At 39.0% G+C, this 14,267-nt stretch overlaps 1 protein-coding gene across 7 annotated transcripts in view; it reads right to left on the bottom strand.

Moving 5' to 3' along the window:
* Positions 1-14,267, bottom strand: part of COL11A2 (collagen type XI alpha 2 chain) — a 156,800-nt gene that overhangs the window by 79,685 nt on the left and 62,848 nt on the right. For 2 of the 7 annotated variants that reach the window (XM_053721915.1, XM_053721909.1), the window contains 5 exons: positions 11,919-12,119; positions 10,923-11,072; positions 10,098-10,286; positions 8,986-9,045; positions 3,022-3,063 (listed from right to left, as the gene is read on the bottom strand). In XM_053721915.1, coding sequence (XP_053577890.1) covers positions 3,022-3,063; positions 8,986-9,045; positions 10,098-10,286; positions 10,923-11,072; positions 11,919-12,119 — 642 coding nt within the window. The remainder of the gene's footprint in view (positions 1-3,021; positions 3,064-8,985; positions 9,046-10,097; positions 10,287-10,922; positions 11,073-11,918; positions 12,120-14,267) is intronic. The other 5 variants (XM_053721910.1, XM_053721912.1, XM_053721911.1 and 2 more) reach the window with 4 other exon arrangements.

Raw genomic sequence — 14,267 nt, 5'->3', positions numbered from 1 at the left:
AATACCAAAACCCTATTCTCTGATTACAGAAAGAAGGGCACCGAGAACCTTTGAAAAAAATTCTTGGAACTGAGGCTAGGCCAAACAGTAGAGCCACAAAACTGGTAATGCTTGTCTAAAAAGAGAATCTCAGACACTAAAAGTGATCTGGATGAATCGGAATATGCAGATACACATCCTGTAAATCTATTGTAGACATATAATGCCCTTGCTAAACAAAAGGCAGGATAGTCCTATAGTAACCATCTTGAATGTTGGTATCCTAACATAACGATTCAATAATGATAGATCCAGAACTGGTCTGAAGGAATTGACCTTCTTTGGTACAATGAAGAGATAAAATAAAACCCCAGCCCCTGTTCCAGAACTGGAACTGGCATAAATACTCCAGCCAACTCTAGATCTGAAACACATTTCAGAAATGCTGAGCCTTGCTGTGTCGACTGGGACACGGGAAAGAAAAGAATCTCTTAGCCGGAGGCCTTAACTTGAAGCCAATTCTGTACCTTTCTGAAACAATGTTTCTGAAACCAGAGATTAAGAACGGAATTGATCCAAATTTCTTTGAAGAAAACGTAATCTGCCCCATACCAGCTGAGCTGGAATAAGGGCCGCACCTTCATAGGTACTTAGGAGCTGGCTATAGGTTTCTATAAGGCTTGGATACCGCTCCTGAGGATGAAGGATCAGGCTTTTGTTCCTTGTTGTGAGGAAAGGAACGAAATGATTATTTACCCTGGAAAGAAAGGGAAAGCAAAGTTGACTTAGAAGACATGTCAGCATTCCAAGTTTAATCCATAAAGCTTTTCTAGCTAAAATAGCTAGAGACATATACCTGACATCAACTCTAATGATATCAAAAGATGGTATCACCAATAAAATTATTAGCATGTTATAGAATAATAATAATGCTATAAAATTATGATCTGTTACTTGTTGCGCTAAAGCTTCTAACCAAAAAGTTGAAGCTGCAGCAACAACCGCTAAAAATATAGCAGGTCTAAGAAGATTACCTGAACATAAGTAAGCTTTTCTTAGAAAGGATTCAATTTTCCTATCTAAAGGATCCTTAAATGAAGTACTATCTGCCATAGGAATAGTAGTACATTAGCAGGAGTAGAGACAGCCCCATAACCTTAGGGATTTTTGTCCCAAAAAACTCTAATCTGTCAGATGGCACAGGATATAATTTGCTTAAACGTCTAGAAGGAGTAAATAAATTACCCAAATTATTCCATTCCCTGGAAATTACTTCAGAAATAGCATCAGGGAGATAAAACACTTCTGGAATAACTACAGGAGATTTAAAAACCTTATTTAAACGTTTACATTTAGTATCAAGAGGACCAGAATCCTCTATTTCTAATGCAAATAACACTTCTTTAAGTAAAGAACGAATAAATTCCATCTTGAACAAATACAAAGATTTATCAGCATCAACCTCTGAGACAGAAACCTCTGAACCAGAAGAACCATTATCAGTATCAGAATGATGATGTTCATTTAAAAATTCATCTGAAAAAAAGAGAAGTTTTAAAAGACTTTTATGTATACTAGAAGGAGAAATAACAGACATAGCCTTCTTAATGGATTTAAAAAATAAAATCTCTTATGTTATCAGGAACACTCTGAAAATTAGATGTTGACGGACAGCAACAGGTAATGTAACAGTACTAAAGGAAATTTTATCTGCATTAATAAGTTTGACATGACATGCAATACAAATAACAGCTGGAGAAACAGATACCAAAAGTTTATAGCAGACTTAGCTTGGTAGCTCCAGCACTGTGCAGTGATTTTCCTGTAGTATCTTCTGACTCAGTTGCAACGTGGAACATCTTGCAATATGTAAAAGAAAAAAAAAAAAAAAAAAAAAAAAAAAAAACAACATATAAAGCAAAATTGATCAAATTCCTTAAATGACAGTTTCAGGAATGGGAAAAAAATGCCAGTGAACAAGCTTCTAGCAACCAGAAGCAATAAATAATGAGACTTAAATAATGTGGAGACAAAAATGACGCCCATATTTTTTAGCGCCAAAAAAGACGCCCACATTATTTGGCGCCTAAATGCTTTTGGCGCCAAAAATGACGCCACATCCGGAACGCCGACATCTTTGACGCAAAATAACGTCAAAAAATGACGCAACTTCCGGCGACACGTATGACGCCGGAAACGGAAAAGAATTTTTGCGCCAAAAAAGTCCGCGCCAAGAATGACGCAATAAAATGAAGCATTTTCAGCCCCCGCGAGCCTAACAGCCCACAGGGAAAAAAGTCAAATTTTTGAGGTAAGAAAAAATATGATAATTCAATGCATAATCCCAAATATGAAACTGACTGTCTGGAAATAAGGAAAGTTGAACATTCTGAGTCAAGGCAAATAAATGTTTGAATACATATATTTAGAACTTTATAAATAAAGTGCCCAACCATAGCTTAGAGTGTCACAGAAAATAAGACTTACTTACCCCAGGACACTCATCTACATGTTTGTAGAAAGCCAAACCAGTACTGAAACGAGAATCAGTAGAGGAAATGGTAAATATAAGAGTATATCGTCGATCTGAAAAGGGAGGTAAGAGATGAATCTCTACGACCGATAACAGAGAACCTTATGAAATAGACCCCGTAGAAGGAGATCACTGCATTCAATAGGCAATACTCTCTTCACATCCCTCTGACATTCACTGCACGCTGAGAGGAAAACCGGGCTCCAACTTGCTGCGGAGCGCATATCAACGTAGAATCTAGCACAAACTTACTTCACCACCTCCCTTGGAGGCAAAGTTTGTAAAACTGATTTGTGGGTGTGGTGAGGGGTGTATTTATAGGCATTTTAAGGTTTGGGAAACTTTGCCCCTCCTGGTAGGAATGTATATCCCATACGTCACTAGCTCATGGACTCTTGTTAATTACATGAAAGAAATATATATTTTTGTGTTCTTAAGCAGAAAAAAGTCATGAAAATAAATGATTGTACACAATTTAAAGTGAGAGCAACCAGGGAATGATTACGTACCGCAGGTCCTTCTGGTCCAGGTGGTCCTTCAACTAACATACCCTGAAAGAGGTAAAATTGATGCTGTCACCAAATGTTCACAGTGGTAGAAAACCATGTGTATCATGTTATGTTATGTAGAATGAGGAATAGCACTTGATTTGCTGGAACAAAATGGAATGTAAATACCAATTCCCTGTTTGAACAATAAAGTTATACTATTTTATATTGAAAGTTAAAGGTGCACTGTCATCAGTACAACATTTTGGCTCTTTCAAAAAATAGCATATTTAAAGGGACGTGAAACCCAATATTTTTTCATTATTCAGATAGAGAATACAATTTAAAAAAAAGTTTCCAATTTACATCTATTATCAAATTTGCTTGGTTCTCATGTTATTCTTTGTTGAATAGAAACCTAGGTTGGTAGCGTGCACATGCCTGAAGCACTACATGACAGGAAATAGTGCTGCCATCTAGTGCTCTTGTTAATGTATAACATTAGTTCTACATGACAGGAAATAGTGCTGCCCTCTAGTGCACCAAATGTTCACAGTGGTAGAAAACCATGTGTATCATGTTATGTTATGCAGAATGAGGAATAGCACTTGATTTGCTGGAACAAAATGGAATGTAAATACCAATTCCCTGTTTGAACAATAAAGTTATACTATTTTATATTGAAAGTTAAAGGTGCACTGTCATCAGTACAACATTTTGGCTCTTTCAAAAAATAGCATATTTAAAGGGACGTGAAACCCAATATTTTTTCATTATTCAGATAGAGAATACAATTTAAAAAAAAGTTTCCAATTTACATCTATTATCAAATTTGCTTGGTTCTCATGTTATTCTTTGTTGAATAGAAACCTAGGTTGGTAGCGTGCACATGCCTGAAGCACTACATGACAGGAAATAGTGCTGCCATCTAGTGCTCTTGTTAATGTATAACATTAGTTCTACATGACAGGAAATAGTGCTGCCCTCTAGTGCTCTTGCTAATGTATAACATTAGTTCTACATGACAGTAAATAGTGCTGCCATCTAGTGCTCTTGCTAATGTATAACATTAGTACTACATGACAGGAAATAGTGCTGCCCTCTAGTACTCTTGCTAATGTATAACATTAGTACTACATGACAGGAAATAGTGCTGCCCTCTAGTGCTCTTGCAAATGTATAACATTAGTACTACATGACAGGAAATAGTGCTGCCCTCTAGTGCTCTTGCTAATGTATAACATTAGTACTACATGGCAGGAAATAGTGCTGTTATCTAGTGATCTTGATAATGTATAACATTAGTACTACATGACAGGAAATAGTGCTGCCCTCTAGTGCTCTTGCTAATGTATAACATTAGTACTACATGGCAGGAAATAGTGCTGTTATCTAGTGCTCTTGCTAATGTATAACATTAGTACTACATGACAGGAAATAGTGCTGCCATCTAGTGCTCTTGCTAATATATAACATTAGTACTACATAACAGGAAATAGTGCTGCCATCTAGTGCTCTTGCTAATGTATAACATTAGTACTACATGACAGGAAATAGTGCTGCCATCTAGTGCTCTTGTTAATGTATAACATTAGTTCTACATGACAGGAAATAGTGCTGCCCTCTAGTGCTCTTGCTAATGTATAACATTAGTTCTACATGACAGTAAATAGTCCTGCCATCTAGTGCTCTTGCTAATGTATAACATTAGTACTGCATGACAGGAAATAGTGCTGCCATATAGTGCTCTTGCTAATGTATAACATTGTTGCAAAACTGCTGCTATATAGTGCTGCAGACACGTGCACGCTCCTGAACTTACCTTCCTGCTTTTCAACAAAGCACTTCTTTGCTGAAGAGATACCTAGATAGGTGTCTGAAGCACTGCATGGAAGGAAATAGTGCTGCTATCTAGTGCTCTTGCAAATGGTTAATATTCTTGCAAAACGTTTGTCATATAGTGCTCCAGACACGTGCACACTCTTGAGCTCTTCAACAAAAGATACCAAGAGAATGAATGGGTTTCCTGTCCCTTTAACTTCTGCAGTACCAGGAATTTCAGAGAAAAACTTGCCCAAAATATCGGAGGATTTTTAGAATTTTTTCTATCACTACATTTAAACAGAAATAGAGCCTTGTTTTGTTTATTTACCTATCAAAACTATATATATTTTGTAAGTAGAGTAGTAGGGTGTTGATCTAGGCTGCTTTTGGTATATTTTATGACCCCATTTAACCCCCAAATGTGATCATATAACAAAAAAATTGTTAACTTTTTCACAAACTTTGGGTCTCTCACTGAAATTATTTACATACTGCTTGTGCAGTCATAAATCAAATGTTTGTAAAAGCTTGACATGCATCGCTTTGCCATTGCTTTCTGGTAATTAGAAGGTAGCTAATTGCAGCTGCGCACTACACTTCTGAAATTCCCAGCAGTGAAGGGGTAAATTAGTTAGCTGGTAAGGGTAATAGTATTGTAATGTAGGCATTACCCTCCCACCTCCCTCATCCCTCCCCAACATCTCTCTACACCCCCCCCCCCCACCCCCACCCACACTCCTGACCACCATCTAAGGTACCAGCAGACAGTATGCAGTTTTAGTGCTTTAATTTAATTATTTTTTTATTTTATTTTTATGCAGTGTAGGATCCCCCCTTACCCTCCCACCTTCCTGATCCCTCCCTAACAGTTCTCTACCCTTCCCTCTTCCAATGGTCTCTGCCATCTAAGGTACTGGCTGCTGCTGTCTGCCAGTACCCAGATTTTATTTATATCTTTATTTTATTAATGTATTAATATTATTTTCTGTGGTGTAAGGGTCCCCCCACCTCCTCTAGGTTTGCCACTCAACTTTATTTTACTAACATGGCCAGCATTTTTAAGGTTCAGATCAAAGTTTAAAATAAATATTAAATATAGAAATTAAGATGCTATCAGGGTGAAACTGCTAAGTGTGTTGAAATCTAATTACAACTAAATGATCATTTAAAATCAGTCCTAGCAGTTTTTGTTCCTGATTTATGCTGTATATATATATATATGCAAATGTATGCTAATGATCTTGGCCGGTATTTTTTTCTAGAAAAGGTGTCAACCCTAACCTCCCCCTCGTTATTTAGAACCCATACCCTCTCTTATATCAAGAACATAGTGTCCCGCCCCTCCCTCCCACCTCTGCTGCTGTGACTGTCTATAACAATCTGGCAATTTGCCTTCATATGGTAACGGAGCAGACTAGGCAACAGCCTAAGAGGGCGCCCCTGTAGGTGCCTGACATAAAAAAAAATAATGTGTATATTTATTTTTTTTGCTGCCTAACTTGTGCTTCCTAGTAGGGGGACATATGTGGTGGCATAATGGCTGGAATGGAAGGTGACTCCTCCAAAACATAGGGAGGCAGAGAGTACAGGTCAGCTATGACAGCTGGAAGCACCTGGCTGAAATGTCTCACTATAAAGCCCCTGCGCTCTCTGCAGTGGGACCCAATTCCACCCACAGTTTAATGGGTATTACTGGGGCTGATAGGCTCTTGTCGGAGCACTGACAATCCTACAACTTTTCATATCCTGCAAGATGTATAGGAACCCATCTTCATTAATTATACAGTGAAGCATGTCCATTAGCGTATAGATGTCTTGCATTATCATTAGTGCAGAGTGTTGTGTTTATTAGTGTATAAATGTCATTATCATCACCATATAGTGACACTTGTCCAAAATAAGTGTGAATAGTACCAGTCCCCTGACCAGCATTTGCCAGTAATCCATTGCAAGTTAATGTGATCTATAAAAAATCTTTACTTATGGAAAATGTATCAAGTGACATTCGCAGCTCCTCAGAACGTGAAGCTGAATTTGAAAAAATGAATGTGCAACCACAAAATTAAGAAGCAGTATCTGCATATTATCCTTGATGACAGAAATAAATCACCACAAACTGGCTTGTTTGGGGTGATTGACAGCCTCTGCTCTCATGCAATTGGTTGCCCAAAAAATGTAAGACTGCTCTTCTGCAGTCTTACATTTTACCAAGTAGCAATTGTAGATGAATAGGTTCTCTGCAGCTTGAAAAATGTCCTATTAGACATGCTAGTATCAGTCTAGGTATAATTGTAAAAATGAAAATAGGTCACCCTGCCTCTAGGTTTGTGTGTTTTTATATTATCACGACTGTTTGATTCAATATGCAGAGCCACCACTGATTTGCTATGTTGTGCAGAGCCACCACTGATTTGCTATGTTGTGCAGAGTCACAAAGTTGGTACATTATTTCATGCAGAAATGAACCATTATAGCGATTATAGTTATAATAAATCAGATTAACAGTCAAGAATTTGATGTGATGTGATAAATAGCTGTCTCTAGCTGCTTAACACACAATTAGAATTTTTTTTAGAAGCAGCTATGGTGATATGGTATATCATTTTTCTGGAGGGGTGACAAAATGTGTCTTCGCCTTTTTGGGTTTCGTGTCCCTTTAAGTGCAAACAAATATATATATAATACCAACAAAATGTAATGTCCCATAGTGAGTCCACACCTCATGAGAGATATTTACATTGTGAGACAGATTCACAGGACAATTATATCATGGGACAGTAGTCCAAAAAAATGTGGCTATCCCAGAAAACCTGGGACAGTTGACAAGTATGTCCTGGTGTGATTATATCACTTTGCTTTATCACAGAGCTCAGCTACTGACATGTTACAGTATAGTTACATCACATATACAGGACACACAGACTTAGGTCAGCTTCAGTAACATTATTTATGTAACTGCTAATTCTTGCTTCGCTAACTGCAGGTATCTGTATCAGCTGTGTGTGTGTAACGTTATTAGCTTCCTTTACGCTACAGTGTTACACTGATAAGTCTCCTCCGGGAACCGGGCACCCAACTTGTAGTTCCACATATACTGATAAACCCATGACACGGGCCCAGCTGTGATGTCACACAGGGGGTAGGGGAGATAGAAAAAAAGGCTAGTGAGTGCGAGGGGCTAGGGGACAGCAGTGAATTCTGGGAAGAGGGGATACTTAAATGGACAGCCTAGATCCAATACATAATTTTGATTACTTATTGTTACATACCAGAGAAGCATCCTGCAACTGGTCCCACATTTATAAGCTTGTAAGAAGTACATGAAACATTTCAATATTCATTGTTTGTTAGGAGCTGAAAATGGCTGCCAAGCTCCGCCCACCTATTGCGTGTATATTTTGGTATGTGAATTTTTTCTAATCATGATCAACGATTACGGTTTCCTACTTGCACACTCTGATTTGTGCATGCGCAATTTGAAAAAGCTTAACTGAAAAATATTAAACGTGCACTGCTAAACTGTTATACACGAAAACAGCTAACTGGACAAGAAGGAAGCCGTGGGCGGAGCTTGGCGGCCATTTTCAGCTACTCACAACAATGATTATTTAATAGTTTCATGTACTTTTTATAAGCTTATAGATGTGGAACCCATTGCAAGATACTTGTCTGGTATGTATCAATAAGTAATAAAGAATAAGTATTAGGTCTAGACTAGGGTGACCATATTGCTGCTTTAAAAAGGGACACATATGAAAAATACATATGTCAGGGTTTTTTCAGGGCTGTTTAAAGAAATGTTCTGTATAAAAACCCTGACATATGTATTTTTCATATGTGTCCCTTTGTAAAGCGGCAGTATGGTCACCCTAGTCTAGTCTGTCCCTTTAATGTTAGTGAGGGAGGAGCAGACCTTATATCATATAATAAAATCAGTACATAAAACCCATTTAATAGCTGGCATATTTTGTTTTTCTATTTTGGAATTAACTGTGTTAATAAAACAACACAAACATTTCGCAAGACATTTTAAAAAAAATAATTCTTGAGATATATGTCCCTTTTTGGCTACAAAATTGTAGGAATATTTTAGCATTATAATAACATGGGTATTAATGTTTTCACAGCTGAGATTGACAAATTAATTGAGGTACAACTTACCGACTCCATGGCAGCTGATTCGCCTTTATCGCCTTTCAGTCCCCGGGGTCCGCTGATAGCCTGAGGGTAACACACATATAACCACAAAGATGCTGTTTTTAGTATCGCTCAGACCTGGAAAGACAAGTCTTCAAATTGTGTGCATGGCACTGGCAAAATATGAAGTACTATATGTCTGTCTGTCTATCTATCCTGTAAACTAAAATACTTTTTTTTTGTATATTTTTATATATTTTAACAAAATATACATATTTGGTATGCATGTATGTGTGTGTATACATGTATAAATATATTTAATATATACTCACAACATGATTTCATAATTTTAGTACCTTCTTATTATTTTACGCAATTATGAGGAATTTTATTGTTACACATAACTCAAGAAAGTACAGTTGCATGAGCAGGACATTAAATCTCAATGTGTGATAAGAAGCAAATATGTTTTGTAGGTGAATCATAAAATACCAGCTGGGTCAGGGAATTCTATGAACCTACAGATGGAAGTAGAAATAAATCCTTAATGAGTCAGAATAACCAAGGTGACCTTAGCTGGAGGGTATTTTTGGTTATTGAAGACTTATTTTGGATTACTCTACTTCTGACATCATGCAGTGGTTCATGATGTCATAGTGATATCACAGCTTGCGTATGAGTTTAATTGTAAAGAGAATGGGGAGAGCAACTGAAATAAAGGAACTAAAACATATAAAAGAGAAAAGAAGAATACACAAGGTTGAAGGACGATACCACATTCTTCCAGGAGAAAATGACATAGAAATAGACGACATCACAAATGTAGGGGCCAACGAAGACGCAGGGGTAAATGTAGATAAAAAGTAAAAAAACAGGCACATTAAGAAGGAAGAAAAATGTCACATGTAGACAAAAGACACTGGATAGCAGACTTAATGAACAAACAACGATAAGACGGCAGATGAGACACAGGAAGTGACATCATTCATCACAGAGGAAGTGACATCAGACAGGAACACAAAGGTGGAAAGATGGAGGCTTGAATAACCATTATATTGTTTTAGAAAAATAAATGGAACTTGATGTTTTGTTTTGGTGGGATAGGGTTTTAGGGTAGCCTTTCTTTTGAGACTTACACCTCCACTCTCAGGTGTCTCAGCTGACAGAACAGGGCCCAGGTATGGGCTCTCCGAGCCCTCATGGTAATCCTTGTATACATATTCATAGTCCATTCCAGGTGTTGGATTGTCCTCCTCCCCAGTCACATATTCCTCTGTGAAAGATTCACTGCCCTTGGCAACTGGTGAAGGACTGGGCTCTTTTTCCTTCCATAAGGGGAGGAGATGAGGGAAAAATAAATGAATGTAGAAAGTATAGGTGGGAAAGAATCAAACAAATTGAACCTGAATACAAGCCATTTTACATAAATGGGACCTTTTATTATTGAGAAAGTCACTAAAACTATAAAGGGAATCATGTTACCAAAACTTAAAGAAAATATTTGTTTAAATCAATGTGTGGGATAAATCCATTGATTCCAGAGCAAATACAACTTTTGAAGACCATAGTTCTGACCTTTAGACATCTCAGAAATATTTAAATCAGTGTTTGGTCCAGCTATATTCTAGATATATTCCTACTGAGTCAACATACAAACCGTAGGGATTGACTCAACTTGTCATACATTCCTGAATCCTTCTTATAGGACTTTCAAAAGAAACCTTTTATTTTTTGTTTCCTTTTTTTCATGAGTAGCTTGATTTCATGTAAAAACCATGCTCTTTTAAATGTATGATAATTTAAGAGTGACTTAATGAAAAATAGTAGTTTGGGTTCTTCAAAAATAGTATGGCTAACCTATACCCATGGATATTATTTCAATTAGATATTTTTAGGGCCAAAAAAAAAGTATCATAGAAATATCTCCTTAAAACCAGCATGGTTTAAAGGATGGTCTTTACCTGAGGGGTGGGTACAATTTCTTGAGCGACCTCTTCCTCCCAGACCCCATAAGCCTCCTCCTCTTCTAGGGGGGTTGTGGTATAATCTTGGTTCTGCTCTGACAGGGGAGGCTCAGGGGTCATGATGGGATCAGAAGTAAGAGCAGGGTCCTTGGTGGACAGAACGAAGGAGAACAAAGGTTGTAGGAAATGTAGGCCAAGCAGAAAGAGATGGTATTGGAATTATGGATATGAAGGAAAGGGGAGGAAAATAGAGATGAAATGAGAAATAAAATAAACGGAGAAAGAATTGAACCAGGACAGAAAAGTAGAGAGAAGAAGAGACGGAGAAAAAAAAAACATTCCAAGCATTAGTAAGTTATTCTTTTACTTCTGTCCTCGTGCTAGAGGAAGAAATATGTTTTTATAGCATCACAGATTCACACAGAATACTCATTATTGCTCCAGTTAAATTGGACGTAGAATGGGAGGAGCAGATAATGAATTCTGGTTGAATTGTCCCATGTGATGACTTCTGCAAACCATCCATGGTTGGAGACAGCATAGGACAAACGTTCATTCATTTACTGTAATAGGCACTGTTACACAGACAGCAAAACAAGGATGTTTATGAAGAAACAGAACTTTAAAGGTGGTAGAGAAATGACCAAAATGAGCTAAGAAAACTTGGAACTACTATTAGTTTTTAATATACAAATTATTTACTCATTGGACTATATGGATCTGTAATTGAATATGAGAATTTTGGGAATTAACCACAAGTAGTTCTGTTTCTGATTAACACTCACTTGTTTTGAGGGACAATGATGAATGAACCACAAGCACAAAGCATGAGAAACTGGAGGATATTATGGAATGAACTGACAAACAAACACAAAACAAGACAGACAACTGGCTCCCGTTAGTTGCCAGTCTCTCCTCAAACATGGGATTTGGGGATGGGATATATGGTATGTCAGATCTCTTTCCTTGGATCTGCATACTTTTTTGCTCTACCTGCTGATAACCATTCCTCCTCTTGGTGGCAGCGACGTTTTTCTTGGGTTTGGTTTTGCCCACTGAATTTTTCACTGGGGTGTTGCGTTTGGCAGGGGCCTTGGCCGCTGCACCGTTTTTCGCCTTGCTGTTACTCTTGGCGGGAGGAGGCACCTTAGGCTTCGGCTTGGCCGCCTGCTTGGGGCTTTTAGCCTTGGATTTCTGCCGGCGGCCAGAGAATTTTGGTAGGAAGAGGGGCATATAAAGGAAGCAGGGCGGGCATGGATATTGATGTACATGTAGGAGACATCACACAGACAAAAATGGAGGCGAAAAAAAGAGAGAGAGAAACAAATATGAATAAAACATGTGATGAACAAGCAACTTTCACCGGATGCAAGAACAAGGTAATGCCCAACAAGGAAAAGAGACAGAGACACAATTTGCCCACTCAACTTAACATTTAAAAAACATAAGCTTAATATTATTAAACAATCCGTTTTTTTCTTCTTGCATTTTCAAGGACCATCTGCGTTATAACTGCACTTCCTATAAGTGGTTGTTGACTGTGATTATTCTGATGAAAATATTCTGATCAAAATATTGAAACAAAAAAAAAATTAAAACAGAAGAGAGATAGTAAAACAAAAAAGGAGGAAAAAGAGTTATGCGCATGCAAAAAACAAGCAAAAACAATATGGGAATACAAATAAATAATAGGTGAAAGAAAAAAAAGATTTATTAAAACAATATTGTATGGGATTAATCATACTCTGTATATACGGTATATAAATTGAAAATGCTTTTGAGTTATAATAAAGTTGCATTTCATATTATTCATGTTAATATTTCTTGCCTAGTTCAGTGTTCTATGCCTGGTCCCATAACTTCTCCCATGGGTGCAGTCTCACTTATTCATACCGCCAAATTTTTTAAAATGAAACCTGAGACTGGGTGTAAAGGGGTGTGGCCTGGACAGTCCAGGGGGAGGAGTCTGAACACTCTGTGTGTAGGGTCTGGGAGGTCCAGGGGTGGAGCCTTGCAGTCATGGGTTGGAATCTTCCAGTCTAGAGGTGAAAACTTGGTAGTCAAGGAGTGGAGTGTTGTAGTCTGGGGGATCTGGGATAGTCTAGAGGTGGAGTCTTGCAATCTGAGAGGGGGGTCTGAGATAGTCCAGAGGTGGAGTGTTGTCGTCTGTGGGTGAAGTCTGGGATAGTCTAGAGGTGGAGTGTTGCCGCCTGAGGGGTGGAGTCTAGAATAGTCCAGAGGTGGAGTGTTGTAGTCTGTGGGCTGAGTCTGGGATTGTCTAAAGGTGGAGCGTTGCATTCTGAGGGGTGGAGTCTGGGATAGTCCAGAGGTGGAGTGTTGTAGTCTCTGGGCGAAGTCTGTGATAGTACAGAGGTGGGGTGCTGCAGACTGAGGGGGAAGTCTGAGATAGTCCAGAGGTGGAGTGTCGCAGTCTGAGGGGTAAACTCTGGAATACTCCAGAGGTGGTGTGTTGTAAGTCTGTGGGTGGGGTCTGGGATAGTCCAGAGGAGGAGTTTTGCAATCTGAGGGGTGGAGTCTGTGATAGTCTAGAGGTGGAGTGTTGTAGTCTGGGATAGTCTAGAGGTGGAGTGTTGCAGTCTGAGGGGTGGAGTCTGTGATAGTCTAGCAGTGGAGTGTTGCAGTCTGAGGGGTGGAGTCAGGGATAGTCTAGCAGTGGAGTGTTGCAGTCTGAGGGGTGGAGTCGGGAATAGTCTAGCAGTGGAGTGTTGCAGTCTGACGGGTTGAGTCTGGGATAGTCTAGCAGTGGAGTGTTGCAATCTGAGGGGTGGAGTCTGGGATAGTCTAGCAATGGAGTTTTGCAGTCTGAGGGGTGAAGTCTGGGATAATCTAGCAGTGGAGTGTTGCAGTCTGAGGGGTGGAGTCTGGGATAGTCTAGCAGTGTAGTGTTGCAGTCTGAGGGGTGGAGTCTGGGATAGTCTAGCAGTGGAGTGTTGCAATCTGAGGGGTGAAGACTGGGTCTGGGATAGTCTAGCAGTTGAGTGCTGCAATCTGAGGGGTGGAGTCTGGGATAGTCTAGCAGTGGAGTGTTGCAATCTGAGGGGTGGAGTCTGGGATAGTCTAGCAGTGGAGTGTTGCAATCTGAGGGGTGGAGTCTGGGATAGTCTAGCAGTGGAGTGTTACAGTCTGAGGGTTGTTTTCTGGGATAGCCTAGCAGTGGAGTGTTGCAATCTGAGGGGTGGAGTCTGGGATAGTCTAGCAGTGGAGTGTTGCAGTCTGAGGGGTGGAGTCTTGGATAGTCTAGCAGTGGAGTGTTGCAATCTGAGGGGTGGAGTCTTGGATAGTCTAGCAGTGGAGTGTTGCAGTCTGAGGGGTGGAGTCGGG

Source organism: Bombina bombina, chromosome 7 (assembly GCF_027579735.1).
Source record: "Bombina bombina isolate aBomBom1 chromosome 7, aBomBom1.pri, whole genome shotgun sequence".
NCBI lineage: Eukaryota > Metazoa > Chordata > Amphibia > Anura > Bombinatoridae > Bombina > Bombina bombina.
This window is presented reverse-complemented; position numbering and strand designations above follow the sequence as displayed.